This window comes from Crotalus tigris, unplaced genomic scaffold (genome assembly GCF_016545835.1).
Source record: "Crotalus tigris isolate CLP2741 ecotype Arizona unplaced genomic scaffold, ASM1654583v1 scf7180000017836.1595184, whole genome shotgun sequence".
Taxonomy (NCBI): Eukaryota; Metazoa; Chordata; class Lepidosauria; order Squamata; family Viperidae; genus Crotalus; species Crotalus tigris.
The window spans coordinates 419296-442064 of NW_024096663.1; the positions used below are offsets into that span (position 1 = coordinate 419296).

A 22769-nucleotide genomic window follows, 5' to 3' on the forward strand; every position below is an offset into this window, starting at 1 on the left:
TCTGCACAGATGCGAATGTCCCCATTAGCCTTAAGAGGCGTGACTATGGGAGTTTCCCAAGGACTGGAGTCAACAGGTTCTAAGACTCCTCGCTGAACCAATTTGTCCAATTCAGCATCAATTTTTCCTTTTAAAGCAAAACTTGCTTTTACTCTGATAGGAGTGACAGTGGGGTCCAATTTTAAGGAAACTGGGGGCCCTTTGTATGTACCCAGCTGTGGGCTGAAGACATCTGCAAATTCTTTGCAGACTTCTTGTAGACCTACTGTTTGCAAGCTATTGAGCCCTGTAACTTGTATTCCCAAGGCCTCAAACCAATCGAGTCCTATGAGACTCGTGCGCTCACCCCCAACTATCAATACATCTAATGGACCTTCAAAATCCTTATATTGTACGTTAAGGGTGGCCTCCCCCTTAACACACACTTTGGAGTTTTGAAAGTCTGTTAGAACTATATTGGATGGCCTAAGCTTGGCTTGGAACCCACTGCTAGAGCAAATCTTTCTGAATGTGTGAATGGAAATAATTGAAAGTGCAGACCCAGTTTCTAGTTCCATGACCAATGGAACTCTTGCAGCTTCACTTTAAGTGACAGTTTCTTTTTGAGTGGCTTGTGTGTGCCTGTCCTATAAATGCTTCTTCATGAAGCACAGAAACCCACCCTGTTTTGGCTGGGGACCCTGGTACCTTTCAGGCGCAATTCTTCTCGGGGTTGTACCTTCTGATGGCCCAGACACACAGCTGCTATGTGGCCTTGCTTCCCACATGCTCTACAGATTGCAGAACGGAACCTGCAGTCGGTCCTCTTGTGGCGACCTCCACACCCGAAGCACTTGGGTACAGCTGAAGACTTTTCTTTGCCTTCCTTCTGCTTCCTTTCTTTGGCTGGGTAGAGATGATCCACCTCTTCTTCAGGATCTTCTTCCGAACTCTCCTGGACTCCCTCATGGTGCATGGAAACAGCTTCTGGAATATTTCTGATAGGCCTCATATTCTTGATTGCCCCACCTGCTGCCTCTTCTGCAGTAACCTCTCTCAAGGCATCTTGGAACAATATGTCTTCTTTTGCAAAAAGTCTCTGCTGCAAGTCTCTGTTTCTAAGCCCACATACAAATCTGTCTCTCAGCCTTTCTTCTAAGTCTTTAAACTCACAAGGCTTAGCTGCTCTTCTCAAAGCTGCAATGTATTCTTTAGCTGATTCACCAGCCCGTTGATCCCTCTGTTCAAAAGTATGTCTCCATGTGATAACAGACAACTTGGGCTGAAAATGTTCTTTTAGTAATTTTTTTAAATCTGTGTAGGTAACAGATTCAAGAGGCACAGGGGCTGCTAAATTTTCAGCAATTTCAAATGCATCTTGACCACAAACACAGAGCAAAGTAGCAGCCTTTAAGCCATCTTCTCTTATTTGGTTTACTTTCAAGTAGTTTTCTACTCTGGCCACATAAGACTCCCATCTTTCTGGGTATGTGACATCAAATTCAGAGAGCCTTCCTATCTTTGCCATTTTCTCTTTTGTAAGGAAAGGGTCTATCAGCCAACTTACCTCCAACGACGCTGTATTGGCAGGCAGGTGCTGAATTTAACGCCGTCTTCCTAGCTGTTCTCCGGACTCCTGGATAAGCTTACAATTCTTTTAATTGATTGTAAGGCATCCCATCCTCGTCGCCAGTGCTGAGTCCTCAGGTTAATGGCAAATAATCACAGAGCATCTCATAGTGTCAAGAAGCCTTTATTGTTGTTTCTTCAGCTCCGTTTCAGCTCTGAGGCACGCAGGCCTTTCTGCCTCTCTTAAGAACACTTCCCCGGACCAAATGACAATATTTGGTACACTCCGCTTCTCGCACATGTGCGCAAAGCTGGCGCCAGCCAGTCTGGTCCCAGGCAGCTTGCAACTGCCCGGGAACGTTGCAACGTCCCGAGCCTGCCTTTGCAGGCTCAGGACACAACAGAAATGAAGATCATTTTATATTATGGTTGCTACTAAATCCCACTTTCCCACTTTCCAAAGCATCAGTCCTTGTTAGCTTTTCCAAGTGTAGGGATATTGATTATTTCAATTATTAACTGTCATCTGGCTCCAAGGGTAAAAAATATGAACTTAGATGTCTGTTAATTCATGAAAAAGGCAGGAAGCAGTGGCACTTGATTTAAATTCTGTGGATAGAAGAAAGAACTTTTTACTCTCACATTAATAGGCAAGAATCAACTGTTTTATGTGGTTTTATCTTACTATGCAGTAACAGTTCTTGCATAGCTATCCTTTGTCAAGTATCTTCAGCATCATTTTCAGACTGAGCCAGCTAAAGAAGGGAGAATGATACTCCTTGTTATACTCATCTGGATTTAATTTGTAGTTAGGCTTCTAGTTAAAATATCCTTCATTTTTCTACTGAGAGAGACATCTGCTTTGCTGTGATTTGAAGTATTGGCACCTCACCATGGTAGTTGAAGGCAGAACCAATTTGTAGCTGTTATTTGAGGAAGGTGGAAAGTATCAATACAATCTTGGTGGTTGGTATGGTTTGAAGCTCTCACTGCAGAAATCCATTGGCTCCTGGGAGCCAACTTTGAGAGCAGAACCTAATTGATTTTTTTGTTTCAGAATCATTTATTTCATTTTATAACATGATAAAATATTTCTGCCATATTTCATGATACAAGCACTTGAATATCATAATTTGGGGATTGAGGGTTTGCCGTAAAAAACCAGCTTAGCTGCTTGACCTACAGGGGAAACAATGGGGCCACAATATTTGAGTCTCCATTCTAGGCATCAGTTTCTGCTTCCATCAGTAGCCTGGGATGCTGTTGCCTGCATTCAAACTGTCCAATCAATGGATTTTTTAGATTTAAATCAAACTAAAGCTTGATGAGTGTAACCAGTAAAATTTGTGGAAGTTTGTTACCTCCAGAATTTATGTGGACTTGGAGTTATTTTCCCAGCTTCTATTAAAGGCAGACAAATGGATTTGATTAGTTCTAGATAGTATTCTTTAAAATATTTACAACAGTGGAAGATCCATTTACTGCAGAAGTTCCTTTTTCAGGAACTGTTTGCAGAAATACAATAGTATCATCCAACTTGAATTCTGTCTAATATTTTAAACCAACTATGCAAAACTGAGAATACAATCCTCAAGTAGCAAGTTCCCTTTTAAGCTTTTGACATAGCTGTGGCTACAGATAAACTGGTTTTCATTTTAGAGAGATTTATAGCTCTCTGAGGTTAAGAGATGGCTTGGCTCTTCCACTGAATATAAGAAACTATTTCATAATGAGTCATACTTTTGCTACATCTAGCTAAGTACCACCTATAATGAATGGCAGAACCTCAACAGAGTTTCAGAGAAGTTCTTTTAATTTTCAAAATACCAGCATATAAAGAAAGGAAGGAGAGAGGGGGGAAAGCATTTTATTATTTGCCTCCTTTTGAAGTCTAGGAGAGAGATAAATATTTAAAATTATATTATATTAAACTAAATATTCTTCTAAAGAATGTAGCACACAACTTTGGATTGCCACACATTTGAAAGTGGGCAGAGTAATATGTCTTCAAATAGTTTCTACATTAAGCATTCTCAGACAGTTGCAGACCTATCATAATCCTTGCCCAATCTGCCCCTTCAGAATCATTACAGATCAGTATTTGAGTCTCCTTGTGAGATAGTCCAGACAGATAATACAGCCAGATGAGCTAATTCTATTTTATTGTAAGGTTACATTAATAGACTCTTGCATATCTGAAGGTATCTCCCCCCCTCCGTTTTACTGTTCAAGAAACTAGGGAGAGTCCCTTCTGAGCCTCTTGCCCCACAAAAATTACTGCTGCAGGCTCAGCTGTCTTTTATCTGAACATTCTCTTGGATGCATTGCTTTGCCCTGCCTCCCAAGGTCATTCCTTGATACCATTACATCTGTTGACGTGACTCAAATATCTTGAATAGAACTTTTTCTTGGCATCCAGAAGTTAAAATGTGACTAGTCCCAGTTAGCTGGCAGTTTTCAGAGAGATGCTACCTAACTATTTTTAAATAAACCTGTCAGGGCTTGTGAATGGAAGAGGCTATTTTGCTAAGAGTGTTATTAATCTCAGATTTGCCCCTGCATAAAATAGTACACTATGCAATACATTACAAATATAACATTTTATGCAAATTATGAGTGAGAAACTATACTCAGCTTTCCACATGAGCAGAATTTTTCATGCTGCATGCTGACTGCTGCCATTTGCCAATTTCCAGAACCTTATTTTTTTCAAAATGGAATAAATCTTTATAGGTCACTCTTCTCTTAGATGAATTGGAATACAAAGTCTAAGATTTCTCAACTAGCAGAGAAATCAAATGCACCAGCTGAAAAAGTTGGGACTGAGTTTCAATATCATGCTGGGAAAGGCTATACTAAATGATATTTTCCGCCTAGCACTTATACAACAGCTAAATGTTTGTTTCAGCAGCATCTTATTTATTGAACAATTTCATCCAGTTATAGTTTCCAGTTGGTTCTGTATCTTTCCCTTAGTCATACATAGTAAAGAAGATGATTTTATTGATGCTATTTTGAATAGTGGGAAGCATTCTCAGCATTCTTGTATCTTTAGAATGTTCTCAATTTTCTCTTAAAAAGGATAATCTAAATATGCCATTCTAAGGCTAGAATATTTTTCTAATTCTTCTGATTGACAAAAATGCATTTATTACTTCAGCAAATAGGCATTGCTAGAGTATTTACATCTTTTTCTATTTACTACTTCAGTGAACTTTGAGTACTATTTAATATATAACAGGAACAAAAACTGATATTTTATCTATTTTTCTAACAGCAGGTATCCTTTTAATTAAATATCAATCTGACTACTGATACTAAACTCCTACAATTAGTATTGGCAATAAGTCTCATATGCTATAATGCCAATCAATTTAATGCATCCTTCATTCAACTCTGCATGCTGTAATTGAAAGAGGTATAATAAATATAATTTATTAATTTCAATTTCAATTTTCTATTAAAATATTTATCAAGAATTTATTCATTCATGAGAACTTCAGACTGAAAATACATTGTTACACATATTTTGATGTACAATACATGGAGGTAATAGCTTAATGTAGAAAAAGAGCAAAACTGAATGGAGATGAAAAGAAGAAGTGATACAGACTGGAAACAGATTTTTAATTCAAACTCTATGCACTGAAATGAATCTGAATATATAAGCTTTAGTACTGTAATCTTTTTCAACTTGATAAACTCATGCAATAAACAGATGGAAAGAGAAGTCACTCCAGGTACATACTCTGGTCACACTTATGTTGTTTACAATTTCATCTGAAACATGAAAGAACTGGCATACAATACTACATAGAGATTTCTATATGACCCAAATCCTAGATAGGGCATGTTAAGATCTGGAGTAAAACTTAAAAGAGAGATTGCACTGCCTTTTGATATATAACCTTGTGAGGAAATTGAGATGTTTTGCAATTATCACATCAAGAATGCTGGCTGGGTATATAGGGAGTTCTAGTTCAACCATATCTGAAGGATACCAGATGGGAGAAGACTGTCAAAGAGGCTGCATCTGAAAATGCTTTGTATGATGGATGGTACTGTTGCCTAGAAAAGGCTAAGGGAAAAACAGCGGATTTGAAGTGTATTAATAAGGTTTCAGAGATGTTACATTTTGAATTTTTGAATTTATAATTTGGTTGGAAGTTCAGAGGATCAAATTAATTAATAAAAGCATGCAGTTTAAAAAAACAGCATTAGCTGGCTTTGCCATTCCCATTCAGTTGAGAGCCATTTCAATATGGAGACAGACTTCTCTGTGCATATGGGTATGAGGTATCTTTTTGTAATTCTGTAGTTGAACAAAAAGTAACTCTCTTCAGAAATGCATCATCAATATTAGAAGGTTAGCTTGAAATTTGGCCATTTCCAGCTTTAATCTGCAGAACTTTGAAGATGTGGCTTTTCTGAAGCTAAATGTTTCCTTTGAAAAACAAAGTATTCTAAGGATGACTAACTTTGACAATATTCTTTTAATAAAAAGCAGACTCACTGCATAAAAATCACACTATATTTTTAAGCTTTTCCAGATCCCAAAATATTTCTCCAAAAATGTTAATTGCTCAATTTTTAAGCCTAAAGAGACAATAATTTAATATTAAAAATGCTTATTGCTGTATGCCATTTTGGTATCATAATTTCCGTCCAACAATCTGTTCTTATATACAAAGATATTAAATTTTTTAAAAAGGGTTATCAGGATCCAAAGATGCAAAAAGTAAAAAAAAAAGTGTCTAAAGCTAATTTGCTATGAAAAGTATTTATAGAACTAGCCTTATATCTGTGTAAATGTCTCAGCTAGCAGCAAATAAAATGTAAAGGATGCTGGGAATGTACAGTAGCTCAGCAACATTTGGAAGGCCAAAGGTTCATAAAAACCCTGGTAGAAGAGCCAAAAATCTATTTCTTAATACTCAATCGGCTATATTCAGGAGGCTTAATAAAAAGATATTTCTTATCACTGTTATTTCTTGGCAGCTAATATTCAACATATGTCACTTTTGATTCTAGAGGTAGCAAAAAAAATCACAAAAAATGCAAACAAATGCAGTAGAACTGCTGGACAAAATCTATATTTTCCTTTCCTTGCTATCTATTGAGTATCCTCCTATCCCCCTTATAATTAAGAATCACTGATGCTATAGTCTTTCCCATTGGATAAGCTGCTCTATCACTGAAATTGTTTTGATTGCCCTTGGGGGCTGAATGTTCTTTTCAACTCTTCAATAAGTAAACTGATGTACAATTTGTAGAATATTGAATACAATATTCAAGTGTGGTGGTTAAAACTGTATACATTATTTCCAAATGTAGTCTCATCGTAAATTTATAAGGACATCATAATATTGGCTGCATTTCTGTTAGTTCTCTATCAATGTTTCCAGACATAGAATTTTATGGTGGCTAGACATTGGGCAATTTTCCTTCAGTTATCTACCATGGCTCCAAAATTTTCTGAATACTTTCTTCTCTTTCTCCTCAGCTGCATTAAATATTGACATTCATTAATCTACTTTGGAGAGATCCTTTGGGAATCTTTGCTTGAAATCCCTCTCCTCCTATTTAATTTTACTATCTTAATATATAATCCAATCAAAGTTATCCTGCAGCAGCATAGCTCATTAGTTACTGTAATCCACATCTATAGACGAACAATTTAAGGAATAGGATCATGATGGGTAAGAAAAAGGACCTTTTTGATGCAGAAGGTTTAAAATTCCTCTTTTTCCTAACCAGGAACAACAATATCACTTATAAGATTTTTTATTAAAAAAGACTGTATGATGGCATATGTAGCAAAAACATGTATAGTAACATGGACTGACAATGAGTGATTGTCCACAGGAACCCAGTGAGCCTCTGTGACTAAGAGTGATTTAAAACCAGGTGTTCCCAACCTTATCTTTACACTTTAATCATTCCATTAAACCAGCTTCTTTATTTGCAGAGATTATTTTATATTTTCAAAAAAGCAAAAGTTTGGTATTTTCTCCAGATACCAGGAAACATTGCATAATGCTTGTGCAATGGGATAGGGACTTGAAATTTCATGATACTTTAAATTACAGCAATTTTACTACTCCCTCCCATTCACAATCTCTCACAATACCATCTAAGTATTCTGAAATCTCATACTTATTATATAAAAAGAGATTTCTTTTCACATCTCATGAGGTTTGGACTCTTCTCAACCTTCAGATGTTTTTATTTTGGCTTATTAATAATAATGGCATCTGCTGGCAATATATTATTGACCTCTGATTTAATGGAATGTTAGTATGGGAGCAAAAAATGGTAGAAAAAGCAAGGTTGCAGAAAGTACTTGAATAAATATTTTTTTAAAGATAACATCTATGTTGAGTGTGCTTTAGCAAGCAAGTAGTTCTTCACTTATTTGCAGTGAAGAGTTAATTTTAGTAGCTTTCTTTCAGAATGAATCTAACAGGCTTCTTTCTTAAATATCTACCTAAACAGTTAGTGGTTAACAGATGAAATATCTAAGCAATTAAAATTAATCAATAGAAGCTTGAAAAAAATCAAACAAAAAACCCCAGCAACAATATAACACAGATTAACTGAAGGTACCAAGAGAAAAAATTCCAAGTATCATTTCCATTATTTATTTTATAAATAGTCCAAAATGTTAGTAATTTTAAAATGCTACAAAAATTAAAACTAATTCTGGATGGTAGATGCATTTTTCTCAGATGTTAAATTGTATCTCAATGCATTCTTTAGGTTCATTTCTTCCAGCAGAAATAGCATATGATTCAAAAAATGCTCTGCAGTAGGCTATTTCACTGGACTATATTGTGGACAAGTAGAAAGACTATTTATATTCATTAAAAGTTGGCAAACCCCATATTTCAAACCAGTAGTCCAGACACAAAGACTCCACTTAAAATTGGTTCTGCCATTTACTGTTTTAAAAGCAGCTCTGGAATGAAATGATCTGTATATATCTGAAAGACACGGAAGTTTAGGGAAAAAAGAACACTTACAATTAATCTTTTTGCAAGTATCAATGATGTTTCTTCCTTAGGTTCTTGATACCCCCCCCCAAATAAATTTCTGATATGTATTTCCCAGGAGTACAAATTCAGTAAAATGCAAATGTGAGAGTTTATCAATATACTATAATACAAATATATATAAAATGAGTGTGTGCACAAACAGACATATACATACATACATTTATTCTTACCATTTGAGATTGGCTTCGAGGAAAATCATTGATATCTTCAACTTTTTCATTTGCTAAAAGAAAGCAGTGAATTTTTTTAAAAAAATATCATGTCTAAGAATAGGCAATAAGACAAGATGAGACAAAGCAAATAGGCACACAAGTATTTTGCACATACTGAATTTTGCTCTCAGCACGCTGAAATGTACAATAACAGTCTTTCTTGTTAGCGGCAGTTCCTTCCCTCATGCAAAGGGGAAGTGCAGAGACTGCTGCTGCTAATTCTCCAGACCCTGCCAAACGACTGCTGACATGAAATCTTCCACAATTGTTTTTGTGGGATCAAGATACAATTTCAAGTCATCTCAGAAAGTATAAACCGCTCCAGTTAATAAAATGCACACATTGGAGACACATGGCTTAATGAAGTATTCACTTTAGTCTGCCAAGTGTGTGAAACACAGTCCTTGGGCTATAAAGGAGATGAACCACGTACAAATAGATACAGACAAACTCTTATCAAAATTTCTAAACATTTTTAAAAATTAGGAAGCATTGCCTCTATTTCTAAAAATAAGTATATAGAGAGAAATAAAGAGACTGAATCACTACTATTTAATGTTCATCTCACAGAACACTTTGTTCTAGTTCTATTGTATTTTATAATCCTAACCCAGAAGTCAACTGTCAGGTTACGATTAATTTCATGCGACTTACCAATAATCTGGATGATTTCTGCTAGTAGAACTCCATCTGCAATGTCCTGTTGCAAATCTTTGATCAGTCGTTTGTGGCCAGATTTTGCTAGATAATGATTAGCCCAGTCAGTGTAAATCTGTAGAGTAGAGAGAAGGGAAACAGGAAGAGAAAGAGAATAAAATTTAGAAAACCTTATGTTGGCTTACATGTGAGTAGAGCTCTATAAAGCACATTCCAATTTAAGGAGTCACCACCAAAAAGTAAAACTTGAATGGTTTTTACTTTTTTAAATCTGTGCCATTTTTCTGCATTTTAACCTTGAATGATTCATTTTAATATACAATGAAACATCACTATCATTGTGATCAGAAAAAAAGCCCCTTCAGGACTGCCAAGAAAATTCTTGTCATAAATCATTTTCAGTCTAAAACACTGGAAACACTGGATGTATTGTTTTTACTTGTTTCATTTTGCTTCTTGTGTTTATTTCCATAAGAACCATGTGCAAACAGTTGTATCAGCGTTTTCTAGCGAAACAAACATTTTATCCATATAGAGTATGCAAACAAATGTAAGATGTACAGTACCTCACATATCTTGGCTTTGCAAATGCCTTTGCTTCCTGGAAGCAGATGAGCAATTTATACACCTATAAGTAATCATTTTTGGTTCACTATTCCTCAGCAATCAAGTGGATTAAAGTAAACCAAATAAATCCATAAAACCTTTTAAAAATTAAAACTATACTAAATTACAAAAATGAAAACCAATTGGTAGGAGCATGACAACAAAGACAGAAACAAGCTAAATGACACAGTAGCAAAAGTTCAGCCAAAAGTCTTGGCAAGCAGCTCTTTAGCTGACACCAAAAGCTAACTAAACTTGGTGCCAACTGTAATAAGATTATGCCAGCCAGAATCTAGTAGTAAAGCAACCTGGAGAGGAGAAAGTCTTTAAATTAATTGCTTTCTTTTCCCACAAATAAACTAGGAAGTGAACAATACCCACACATGTTACAATCATTGTAAAGATAGCTAGACAAAAATGTGAGAATGGTTTGTCATTCTCTGAGTTCATGGATACAGAATATGTTTTGTAGTTCTATGTACAACTTCCTATTTAAATAAAATTATGTTCAATCTATATGTCAAAGTCAAATCCGAACAGTAATGTTTTCCAGAACGTTCACGCACACACACACACACCCTTTTCAAACCTGCAAGATATTTTCATCATGTAATTGTCTCCAAATTCCAAAGAATATTAACTTTAGAATGCTTCAATATTTTCCCCGTATCACTTTTTGATGGTTGATATAAAAAAGTTCTCAATGAAACTGTTCCCCTGTAAAGAAGGGGCTATTTAAATTATAGCTGATATCCTATTGTATGGTACCTTCTATAAAGATCTAGACAACCTTCTAACTTATAACTCCTTACCTAGTAAAATACCCAGGAAATTCTGATCTTTTATATATATAGTTATTACCAAATCAGAAGGATTTATTTTCCTTGAATATATCTAATTTTTATACTGCCTGTAAAATTAGATACTGCCCATCAGTAAGTCCACTGCCAGTTATAGCATTCCATTCTATTTTGTATGTTTAAGCTTGTTTTATTTTTAATTTGTTTTATTTTGAATTCTTATCTGTGACCATAATAAACTCTTTCTATCCCTCCCACCCAACAATATAACTAGTCAGTCAGAAATGTATGATTAGCTTAAACTAAAAAAAAAAAAAACCTGACTATTTTAGGAATGGGAATTAATGCAGTTGATTAAACTTTCCATTGTTAGCTGCTTAGATGACTTTTGTAACCTTCCAATAGTTTAGGTGATTTTGCTCTTTCATGGAAAAGAAGCCAATCATCATAATTGTCATGTATTAATTCTTACAACTCTGATAATATGCCTCTAAATATCAGATCCTTGGGGATATGAATGGGGGGGGCTGTCTCTCTTCTGCATTAGTTTGATTTGAAACTTGCACATGAATGGCAATCTCTTCCACTGTTCCCTTGGCCACATCTTTGCTGTTAAAACTGTTAGAAAAATATATCACTAAGAAAAGGCTTTGATTATGGCACGTATTGTAGTAGAGTCAATTTGCATTTATGTAAATGTGCTTTTGGTTATTAGAAAACAGCAATGAATGGATTGGTCAACATTAATAAGTAATTTTCTTGCTTTATTTTGATTTTTAAGCCAAACTATATTTTCCTATGGAATAGAATGGAATGGAATGGAATGCAATAGAATAGAATAGAATAGAATAGAATAGAATAGAATAGAATAGAATGGAATAGAATGGAATGGAATGGAATGGAATGGAACGGAACGGAACGGAACGGAACGGAACAGAACAGAACAGAATAGAATAGAATAGAATAGAATTCTTTATTGGCCAGGTGTGATTGGACATACAAGAAATTTGTCTCATAGTGTATATATAAACAACAAATAACAGGTCATAGATCACAAATCATAGCTACAATCATTAATCATAAGTTACAAACAACAATTGATAAATCATAAGAAACCCATAAGAGAATATAGTAGAAAAGATGCAAGGAAGAGAAAAGATGAGAAATGAGACAGTGTTGTGGGAATTATGTGTTTAGCAGAGTGGTGGCATGGGAGGAAAAACTATCTTTGTGTCTAGTTGTTTTGGTATGCAATGCTGTATAGCAGCATCCTGAGGGGAGAAGTTGAAATAGATTATGTCCAGGATGTGAGGGATCTGTAAAAATTTTCTCTGCCCTCTTTCTGGTTCATGCCAAGTATACAGATCCTCAATGGAAGGCAGGCTGGTTGTGATTGTTTTAACTATCCATTAAAATCTGTACCTGTCCTGTTTGGTTGCTGTACCAAATCAGATATTGTTTAGATACAAATGACAGATTTAATAATTCCTCTGTAGAATAGATCCTTGGGCAGTATTTTTAACCTTAGCATTATAACCAGCACATCTAGCTTGCATGTTCTACTGAAACTGAGAAACTGCTGGTGATCCTCAGTCACCAGCAGTTGAATGGATATGGAACAGAGGCTCATTGGCATTGCTATGGAATAATTTCCCATTAGAAATCAAGTTGGCCCTTGTAGTTTTGGCTGTCCGGAAACTTTTGAAAATAAATTTGCTCCATAGAGTCTACGGTGAATGATAGGATGTCTATGTCTGATTTATGATCTTGAATTACTGAGGTCAGGATTTTGTTTATTGTTTTATTTTAGGTTTTATCCTGGATGTTTTACTTTCAGTGCTCTTATAACTACTGCAGGATGCTAAGAGAATGTTTGGATTGTGACAGATATAAATTTAGGAAATCTCTAAAATGTCTTGTTCTGAAGCAATTAAAAAAAAAGATAAGGCAAGTTTGTGTAGGGCATTTGGAGGCAAAAAAGTCACACAATTGTTTGTTCCAGTAAGACAGTTTCATTTGCTTTGTCATTTGTCTTACATTTCAATGTTTTGAAATGCCTGTGGAGAGCTGTAAAAATTACACATACAAAGAAGTCACACTGTTGAAACAATGGTTTCTATTATAGTAATCTTACTATACAGACAGAGCAAAGATGAATACATCGGCAGCTTGAACAAGAGAAACACACTGGCAGTTTGCAAAAGATATAAAGTGAACCAGAGGTGACTTTTAGAAAAAAGAAACATTGCTGTCAGTTAAGAATTATGAGAGTGGTTGTGTGTTATTTCCTATTTCAAGAAAAACACACAGTTTTGGACATTTTAAAAAATAAAGTATTAGAGCATAAACTTTCATGGTGTAAAATTCAATTAAGTGAAAAGGGACAAAAACAGCAACAAAAATATATACCGATCTTGCAAACTTGGTATAATAAACTGCATTCACTAAAACCTTAGTCCCATGTAAGATACGCAGAGCCAAATGAACACATACAGTGAGTTAACATCTACCCTTTTCAGAAAACAGGCTTCTGTTTTATTTACTACTTGTAGCAACAAGGTCTCAAATAAAGTGAAGTATAGTAAACAATTGGCTGAACGAAAGAACATAAGTCAAAGAAAGACCATCAATAGTATTATCTCAAGATTTCACACTATGGCTCACAGCATGTATATTTATAGGAACTTTTAAACTTTCCCTTGGGCAATCTTTGAATTTAACTTCATATTTTCTTAGCAACAAGAATTAAAACAGGGAAGAGTAAGAGGTTCCAAGCTTCCCTGAATTAAATAATTGTCCAAACAAAGATGTAATGCTTGGGTGCTGGAGTGGCAGAACAGAGATCCAGCTTCATGTTCATCCTGAGCCATGGAAGTTCACTGGGTGCTTGCTTGCTTGATTGGCTGGTTAGTTGGTTGGTTGATTTAAAAGGTTTATAGGGCTGCCCATATTAAGTAACTCTGGGTGGCTCACAATCACAAGTGATTTGGGACCTGGCACTCTGCCAGAGCCCAACTGTGTGTCAAGCAATTCATGGCTTAGTAGACCTCAATTACTAGCTAATCAGAACTGAGGGCTGTTGGATCCAGATATCCTGAAATTCTACCTATGCTTTAATTAATGATCATTAGTTACTAAATCTTACACATAAAACTTATTTTTGTAAGATTCTATCTCTGATCAACTTGTGGTGAGGCCAGTTGTTAAGCAATATAGCTTTATATTTGAGCTTGCAAACATTTGCATTTCTCAAGATTTGCTATAATTTGATTCTCTTTAGATTTGGATAATAGTATCTCTGCCTCACAGTAATTTAACCATGGATTTGTATTTCTGATGTCACCTGAGTCCAGTGCTTTTTTTGTTAAAAAAAAAAAGTGCCGGAACTCACACACATCATACAATCCAACTTGCCTACCCTACAAGGTTCCATCCAAAAAAGGTGCCGGAACTTCGTTCTGGGTGTTCTGTGACAAAAAAAAGCCCTACCTGAGTCAAACGTAACAATTTTTCATTCTATATTGTGCTTTTAATTGGTGTTAATTGATTTTATGATTGATCACCATCCAGAATCACTTGTTTGAGATGGATTGCCATATAGATTGAATACATAGAAATAAACAAGTAAATTGAAGTTCCTAGTGACTTCTTTAATTTAACATATAACCCTGTGTCCAAGACTATAAAAATATGCTACTTCTCTCTATGCTTTACTAACTCATTCATACAAAGTATTTATAATAGCTTGTGCAGTTTGAAAAAAGCACTTGCTTAAGTCATCCATGGCTCTTATACATACTTCAAATATTTCACTGTTGACTCTCATTGCCACTGTCATTTCCAGATGTGGTAGTTGTTTAATAAGTATCTTCCATTTCTGGCTTCTATTTTAAAACAGAACTATCAGTAGCAACAGCTGATAATTGCCTGATGCTTTTAAGTTACAGTTTTAGATTTCAGATTCCAATTACAGTGTAGGAAATAATAGAGCAAAGCAAAGTGAGAACATAGCTTTATAAATTCCATTGAGCTCTTCTACTATTCTATTTTGAAATAAATTCCTTGCAAGCCAGTACATAAATAAACACATGTTCACTCCTACAACTAGAATGCAAATAACAGGAACAATGATGCAGATACAGGAATTTAGTAAAACCATTATGAATTTATTTAGAATGCCAACTGCTCTGTGACACTGGGCCTGATCAGGAATTGCTAAGAAGCAAAGCACAGTGCCTTGATCAGTTTCCCATACACATTTCAATTACACTTTGCTATTAAATATTTTATACAAACAGAAAGACTCTAATAAATGTCACCACTACAGAAAAACATTCAGAGTATTAGTCACTGACAACTGTCAGGATGGAGTCATCACTGAACTTTGTGAATGTATCTCACTGACTGAAATCTGTAACTAACTATCACATTGCTCATTTCCTTGGAAGATTTTTTCTCCTAATCTATGTTCTCCATTAAACAGCAGCTTTGACCACAAATTGCTTACATTGTCTGTGGCCAAATTTATTTGTTAAAATAATCTCAACAAGATGACAGCATAAGAGTATGTTCTGCATTTGTGAAGTTCCCAAATATGCAAGATGCAATGAATTGCATTGTTAAATACTATTGTATACACGTCAAAATTATTTGCACAAAAAAGTAATTTCTCAATATATTTCTGTTGTAATTCTTTTGTAAAATAACAAAAGAAAGTATACTATATTTGAAACTCAAATAATATAAAATTTGCACCATAAATCTGGAATATGAGATAATGTAAAAATGAAATTATTTAATTTATATACCAGAAGCCTCTTCACTCCCATCATGGAAATGGCAATTTTAAAGAACATCTTCCTTATGTTTGCACTAAAAGAAAAAAAATTTCTGCTGATTTATGTGAATTTTCCTGAATCTGTGCAATAATCTCATTCTTCAATATAGGTCCTCAATTCACAACTCTTCTTGGGATAATAATTTTTTTTAATCTAAAAGAAAAACCAAATGTAAGGTATATTTTGTTCATTATTTTATATTATTATTATTATTATTATCGATCATCGCACAGTCAGCCAGATGTTCAGACTGGATTTGGCATTTTGTCTACCTATCGAGTCCTTACCCAGGACCTGGGATAGGCAGATGTGGATGTTTGATGGTATTACAGATATCGTCGCAGGATGGAAGCAGTTCCTAATAAGGCCGCCTTTTGCAATTGACTAATAGCGAATTTGTCAATGCCAATGGTGTTCAAGTGGTGCTCCAGTTGTTTTGGGATTGCACCCAAGGAGCCTATTACTATTGGTACTACCCTTGCTTGCTTTTGCCACAGTCTTTCTATTTCTATTTGTAGGTCTTTGTATTTTGTTATCTTCTCCAGTTCTTTCTCTTCTATTCTGCTATCTCCAGGCACTGCCACGTCCACTATCCAGACTTTTTTGTCTTTCTTATCGACAATTGTTAAGTCTGGGGTGTTATGTTGCAGGTGCTTGTCTGTTTGAATTCTGAAGTCCCAGAGCAGTTTAATTTTATCATTATTATTATTATTATTATTATTATTATTATTATTATTATTATTATTATTATTATTATTATTATCATTATCATCATCGCACAGTCAGCCAGATGTTCAGACTGGATTTGGCATTTTGTCTACCTATCGAGTCCTTACCCAGGACCTGGGATAGGCAGATGTAGATGTTTGATGGTATTACAGGTATCGTCGCAGGATGGAAGCAGTTCCTAATAAGGCCGCCTTTTTTATTATTATTATTATTATCATTCATCGCACAGTCAGCCAGATGTTCAGACTGGATTTGGCATTTTGTCTACCTATCGAGTCCTTACCCAGGACCTGGGATAGGCAGATGTGGATGTTTGATGGTATTACAGGTATCGTCGCAGGATGGAAGCAGTTCCTAATAAGGCCGCCTTTTGCAATTGACTAATAGCGAATTTGTCAATGCCAATGGTGTTCAAGTGGTGCTCCAGTTGTTTTGGGATTGCACCCAAGGAGCCTATGACTATTGGTACTACCCTTGCTTGCTTTTGCCACAGTCTTTCTATTTCTATTTGTAGGTCTTTGTATTTTGTTATCTTCTCCAGTTCTTTCTCTTCTATTCTGCTGTCTCCAGGCACTGCTCCAGGCACTTTCCACTATCCAGACTTTTTTGTCTTTCTTATCGACAATTGTTAAGTCTGGGGTGTTATGTTGCAGGTGCTTGTCTGTTTGAATTCTGAAGTCCCAGAGCAGTTTAATTTTATCATTTTCTATGACTTTCTCTATTTTATGATCCCACCAGTTTTTGCTTACAGGCAAATGATATTTTTTGCAGATCTTCCAATGCACCATTGTTGCTACTTTGTCATGCCGCTGCTTGTAATCAGTCTGTGCAATCTTCTTGCAACAGCTTACCAAGTGGTCCACTGTTTCTTCAGCTTCTTTGCATAGGCGGCACTTACTGTCTGTTGCTGTCTTCTCAATTTTGACTTTGTATGCATTTGTCCTTAAGGCTTGGTCTTGTGCAGCCAGAATTAGTCCCTCGGTCTCTTTCTTCAATTTTCCTGCTCTTAGCCATTGCCAGGTTTTATTATTATCTGCTTTCCCAGCTATTTTTTTCATGTATTGGCCATGTAGTGCTTTGTCTTCCCATGCCTCTATTCTGTTCTTCATTTGGTCTTTCTTGTAGGCCAGTTTGGTCTCTCCAGTAGTTAGTAAGCCTTCCTGATATACTAATTTCAGTGCATCTTCATCATTGTTCTTCAGATATTCTTCCAAAGCCATTTTTTCTTCTTCAACCATCTGATGTACTTGTAGCATTCCACGCCCACCTATTTGCCTTGGTAGATAAAGTCTATCAATGTCACTGCGTGGATGAAGGGCGTGATTCATTGTCATTATTTTTCTGGTCTGCCTATCCATTGCTTTTAGTTCTGCTTGAGTCCAGTCCACTATTCCAGCTGTGTACCTAATGACTGGGATTGCCCAAGTGTTGATTGCCTTTATGGTATTTCCTCCATTGAGTTTGGATTTTAAGATCTTCTTCACTCTCTTGATGTATTCACCTCTAATCTTTTTCTTGACTTCAGTGTGCTTGATGTTGTCAGCTTGAAGGATACCCAAGTATTTGTAGTATCTTCCTCATCCAGACTCTTAATGTTATTTTCGTGGGGCATCTTGATTCCTTCAGTTTTCACTATTTTTCCTTGTTTGATAGTAAGTGTGGCACATTTGTCCAAGCCAAACTCCATTACAATATCTTGGCTATATATACGGACAGTGTTGAGCAGCGATTCTATTTCAGATGATGTTTTTCCATACAGCTTCAGATCATCCATGTAAAGGAGGTGGGATAGTCTGGCAGATGTTTTTGATGTTTGATAGCCATGTCCTGAGTTATTCAGTATTGTTGACAGAGGAAACAGTGCAATAACAAATAGTAATGGTGATAATGAATCTCCTTGAAATATTCCTCTCTTGATATTAACCTCTCCCAGCTTCTCACCATTGATCTGCAACTGTGTCTTCCATTGTGCCATCGATCTTTGCACAAATTTTCTGATGTTTCTACTGACTCCTGTTATTTCTAGGCACTTTATTATCCAATCATGTGGCAGAGAGTCAAATGCCTTTTTGTAGTCAATCCATGCCACATTCAGGTTGGTCTTCCTTCTCTTGCAGTTTTCCAAGATCATTTTGTCTATTAGGAGTTGATCTTTTGTTCCTCTGCTATTGGGGCGGTTTCCTTTCTGCTCAGGTGGAAAGAGATTGTTTTCAACTAGATGCTGTTGTACTGCATCAGCTACCACACCAGTTAGTAATTTGAAAGTTGTTGGTAAGCAGGTAATTGGCCTGTAGTTACCTGGTGTTGCCCCTTTTGCTGGATTTTTCATTATTAGGTAGGTTTTCCCAGTTGTTAGCCACTTTTCAATTTCTCCTCCTTGTAGTATATTGTTGAACTGTTTGGCAATGAGTGGGTGTATAACAGTTAGATGTTTCAACCAAAACCCATGCAGTTCATCTTCACCTGGTGCTGACCAATTTTTGATTTTCTTTGCTCTTTTTTCTACCATTTTTGTTGTTATTACTAGTTCTTTCATTTCAACTTCTGTTTTATTTGCATCCACCTCTTTTAACCAAGCTGCATCCTTGTTGTATTTCTTTGGGTTATCCCATATCTGCTTCCAGAACTGCACTGTTTCTTCCTTGTCAGGTACTGACTGATTCCTTGCAGTTTCTCCATTGATGGATTGGTAGAAACGTTTCTGATTGGATTGAAATTGGAGGTTCTGCCTATAGTTTGCAATTCGAGCTTCATATCTACTGATTTTCCTGGCTATAGCTGTTATTTGTTGCTTTATTATTTCCAGTGCTTCCTTGATCTTCCTTGTTTCTAAGTGGTATTTCTTGATTAGGTCTCGTCTTGTTGGACTTGATCTGTAGTAACAGATCATTATTTCTTTGTTTTCCATCACTGTGTATCTGCGACGGGTAAACCCTTTTCTTCCAGTAGTTCTGCAGCTGCTGGCCCTGGTTGCTCAGCCAACAGTCCTGAGTCCTGTAACCCATTTTTCACCAGATATCCAGGAACTCCAATATCTAGTGCGGACCTTGTTAACCCGGGCGACGTCCGAGCCGGTATGGCATTCTGAAATTTACGTCTCACCATATTTTTTATGGGAGAGACACTCTTTGTCTGACTCCTCTGATGAGACCTGTCCAGTATGGTTGAACCTCTGGCATAGCTCTCATCTTCCTCAGAGTACACAAGCCCCACAACTTATTATTATTATTATTATTAATGTGAATTTTCCTGAATCTGTGCAATAATTTCATTCTTCAATATAGGTCCTCAATTCACAACTTTTTGGGATAATATTTTTTTTTAATCTAAATGAAACAGTCATTAAGCAAAACATTGTGACCATGCTGCTTAGCATTGGCCATCCTGGCAACCCTGGTTGCAATGGTTTGGCCAGGACCACATAGTTGTTAGGCAAGGATTTCACATTTGTCCTGCCCTAAGCGAATTGTCTCTGCTTCAGTTCAGCCCACCCATAAACCTCTCCCTCATCTCTTCCCTTTTGGCCACCCTGCACTTTGCCTTGTACTCCTACTGCCTTCTGCTGTTGCCACCACTTCCATCTGACAGTCCTCTGTCTTCCTCCTCCTGTTGCCAGCTGGGATCCAGGTGCTGGGCAACGGATGGAGCAGCCCCAAGATGAGCACAGTGAGTACTGCAGGACAGCAAAGCACTGTCTGCTGAAGGGAACTTGTTGAGCCTGGTTAAGGAGACACAGCATGACAGAGCCACTGATGTAGGCAGAGTAGCTCTGTGCAAGGAGCAATAGCCTGAAGACTGTGGAGAGTGCAGCAGGATAGGATGGGGAGGCTGAAAAAGGACAGAAGCAGCTCTTTGGATGAAGAGGTGTTCTGATTTTACCCATTTGCAATGGCTTTTCCTGTAGACCAATCTTTATTAGAGAATCACATGCATGTATCTGTTTACTTATAGACAAGCCAAATGAATCGGAACTCCCATCACATAGATTTTATTTGGTCCATACATCTAGGATTCCTTTAAGACTTTTCAGCTAACACAAAAGTGCCTGAGAAAAATCATTGTGTAAGAATCCGAATTACAATTATCTAGCACTGCTCTTCTTCTTCAGTGCTTCAGCCTTTTGAGGTAGGCCAGGTCAAGGAAGAGAGAACACAAGAATTTCAGAAATGCTACTTTACTGTTGTAGAATGTAATAACAAAATCTTGAAAGAATATCTGTGTATTCCCTCTTATACCAAACAAAATCAAACAACAGTTGTTTTGAAAATGAATAGTTTAGAGATCAAAACTGGAATAAACTATAAGCAATAAAACATCCTATACCAATTTCTCTGAATATAATACTCAGAGTAAATTTAATGTTCTTCTTCTATTGAAATTTCCATGGTTGCATCTCTGTTAGAGTATTCAATTTCTTCAGCATTTAATCATGTAATCCTTGATCTGTTTCTGTTACATTTCAATAATAGTTTATACATTAAAGGAAAGTGTTATAATAGTTACACATACATTTCTTGAATTCTGTAAAATCTCTCAATATTCTCCTTGTTTCTGCAATTATTTTTGTGATGTTCTACTTACTTGAATATACTGAAAGCAATTAGGTAACTAGACCACTGTGAAATATGACTCTCAAAAGATTTTATATTTGTCTTATATATAATTAAGACTTGCAAGCTGAACCAATTGCTGTTTTGCCACTGAACACATTTTAACATCTTTCCTTTTAATAGAAATAGACATGTAATAATTAAGTAAGCTTATTAAGAAGAAAAGTTATCATTTTTCTATATTTTTCCAAATATTCAGTATAATCCTCATTATTGCATTATTAATCATTTATTGCAGCAGAAATTATTTATTTCTATTTGAATCAACCCAAATGCAAGCTGTCTGGTAGTCGTGCTCCTTCCAAAAGCCTTATGAATATAAAGTGCTACTTAAAAGTTTGTGAATCCTTTAACATTTTCAATGACTATTTGTTTGTTTGTTTTGTTCAGTTTCTATTGCTGCCCATCTCAGTGAATGACTCTGGGAGACTTACATTTCAAAAGATATATTATAATTAAAAATTTAAAAAAGCATTTTTAAACAACAAAAACAGTAAAACCAGTAAAAACATTAAAACCAGTAAAAAATATATTAAAACATCCAATTCAAGATGCACAAGACCAGAATATTTGACCTGTTAGCAATATAGCTAGGAAACACTATTTATTTCTGCATCAAAATGACCTAAAACATTATCTGTTTTTATAATAGGCTGTGAATAAAAATTTGAGACACAGGTGGAAGAGCCACAGCCTAGAAAACAATCTCAAGAGAGAAATCTGAATGAAAAGCAGAATGGGAGTTAAGAAAGCATCTAAGAAGGGATGCTGTCTAGATCGTAAAGGCTGAGGAGCAGGAAAGTCCTTTTAGACTGCCAAGATTCTGTTACTAAGAGCTTACTGTTGATGTAACCTTCCAATAAAGATAGTATAAATATTCTTTGGCTTTGGTAATTCATTGTTTTTTTTAAATAAGTCTTCATTATTTTGTCATGAAAATTCTTATATATTTAATTTTCTTTATTAATAATACTAAAGCCTGTATTTCATATACAAATATTGCTTTTCTTCTGTCAAATTCTGCATCAGCGTTTGGCCTTTTTCTTTGTTAATATGATAGCCTGACATGAAACTATATTTTTGTATATGTTAATAAACAGCCTTTACAATATGTAATTTTAATTAACATATTATCAGCAAATAATTTCAGTTTATTTTCTTGCATCATTAGTATGATTCCTGAAATTTTATTTTCTTGATCTATTTGGCTTGCTAATTGTAATACCAAGAAAAATAAAGTAGAGGACAACCTTGTCTTGTCCCTTTTAACATAGTACTTTGTTGTGATAAAGGACCATTTACTAGTATTTTGGCTTTTGTTCGTTATAAATACTCCCAAAAAATTTAAACTGAAACCCATCTTTTTCAAAAACACAACTATAAAAGTCCATACTAGATTGGCAAAGCCTTTTTCTGAATCAAGAAAAAGAATAGCCCTTTTTGAAAAAAAAATACACATGTATTCAACATGTGTCTAATATTATTTCTCATAGAAATAAGAAATAAGAGAGCCAAATTATACAGCAGCATTTTAATGCTAGTTTGAAAATGATAGATAGATAGATAGATAGATAGATAGATAGATAGATAGATAGATAGATAGATAGATAACCTTTATTATCATTTTTTACTGTGGGCACAATGGCACACATTAAAAATGGAAAAAGATTGATACTAATGATGTAATTGTACTTAAGGAAATACCAATCAGAAT

General features: G+C 35.6%; 1 protein-coding gene across 7 annotated transcripts in view; it reads right to left on the minus strand.

Annotated features, from left to right (window-relative positions):
* Positions 1 to 22769, minus strand: part of NAV3 (neuron navigator 3) — a 688216-nt gene that overhangs the window by 198591 nt on the left and 466856 nt on the right. For all 7 annotated transcript variants that reach the window (XM_039343281.1, XM_039343283.1, XM_039343282.1 and 4 more), the window contains 2 exons: positions 9470 to 9587; positions 8774 to 8826 (listed from right to left, as the gene is read on the minus strand). In XM_039343281.1, coding sequence (XP_039199215.1) covers positions 8774 to 8826; positions 9470 to 9587 — 171 coding nt within the window. The remainder of the gene's footprint in view (positions 1 to 8773; positions 8827 to 9469; positions 9588 to 22769) is intronic.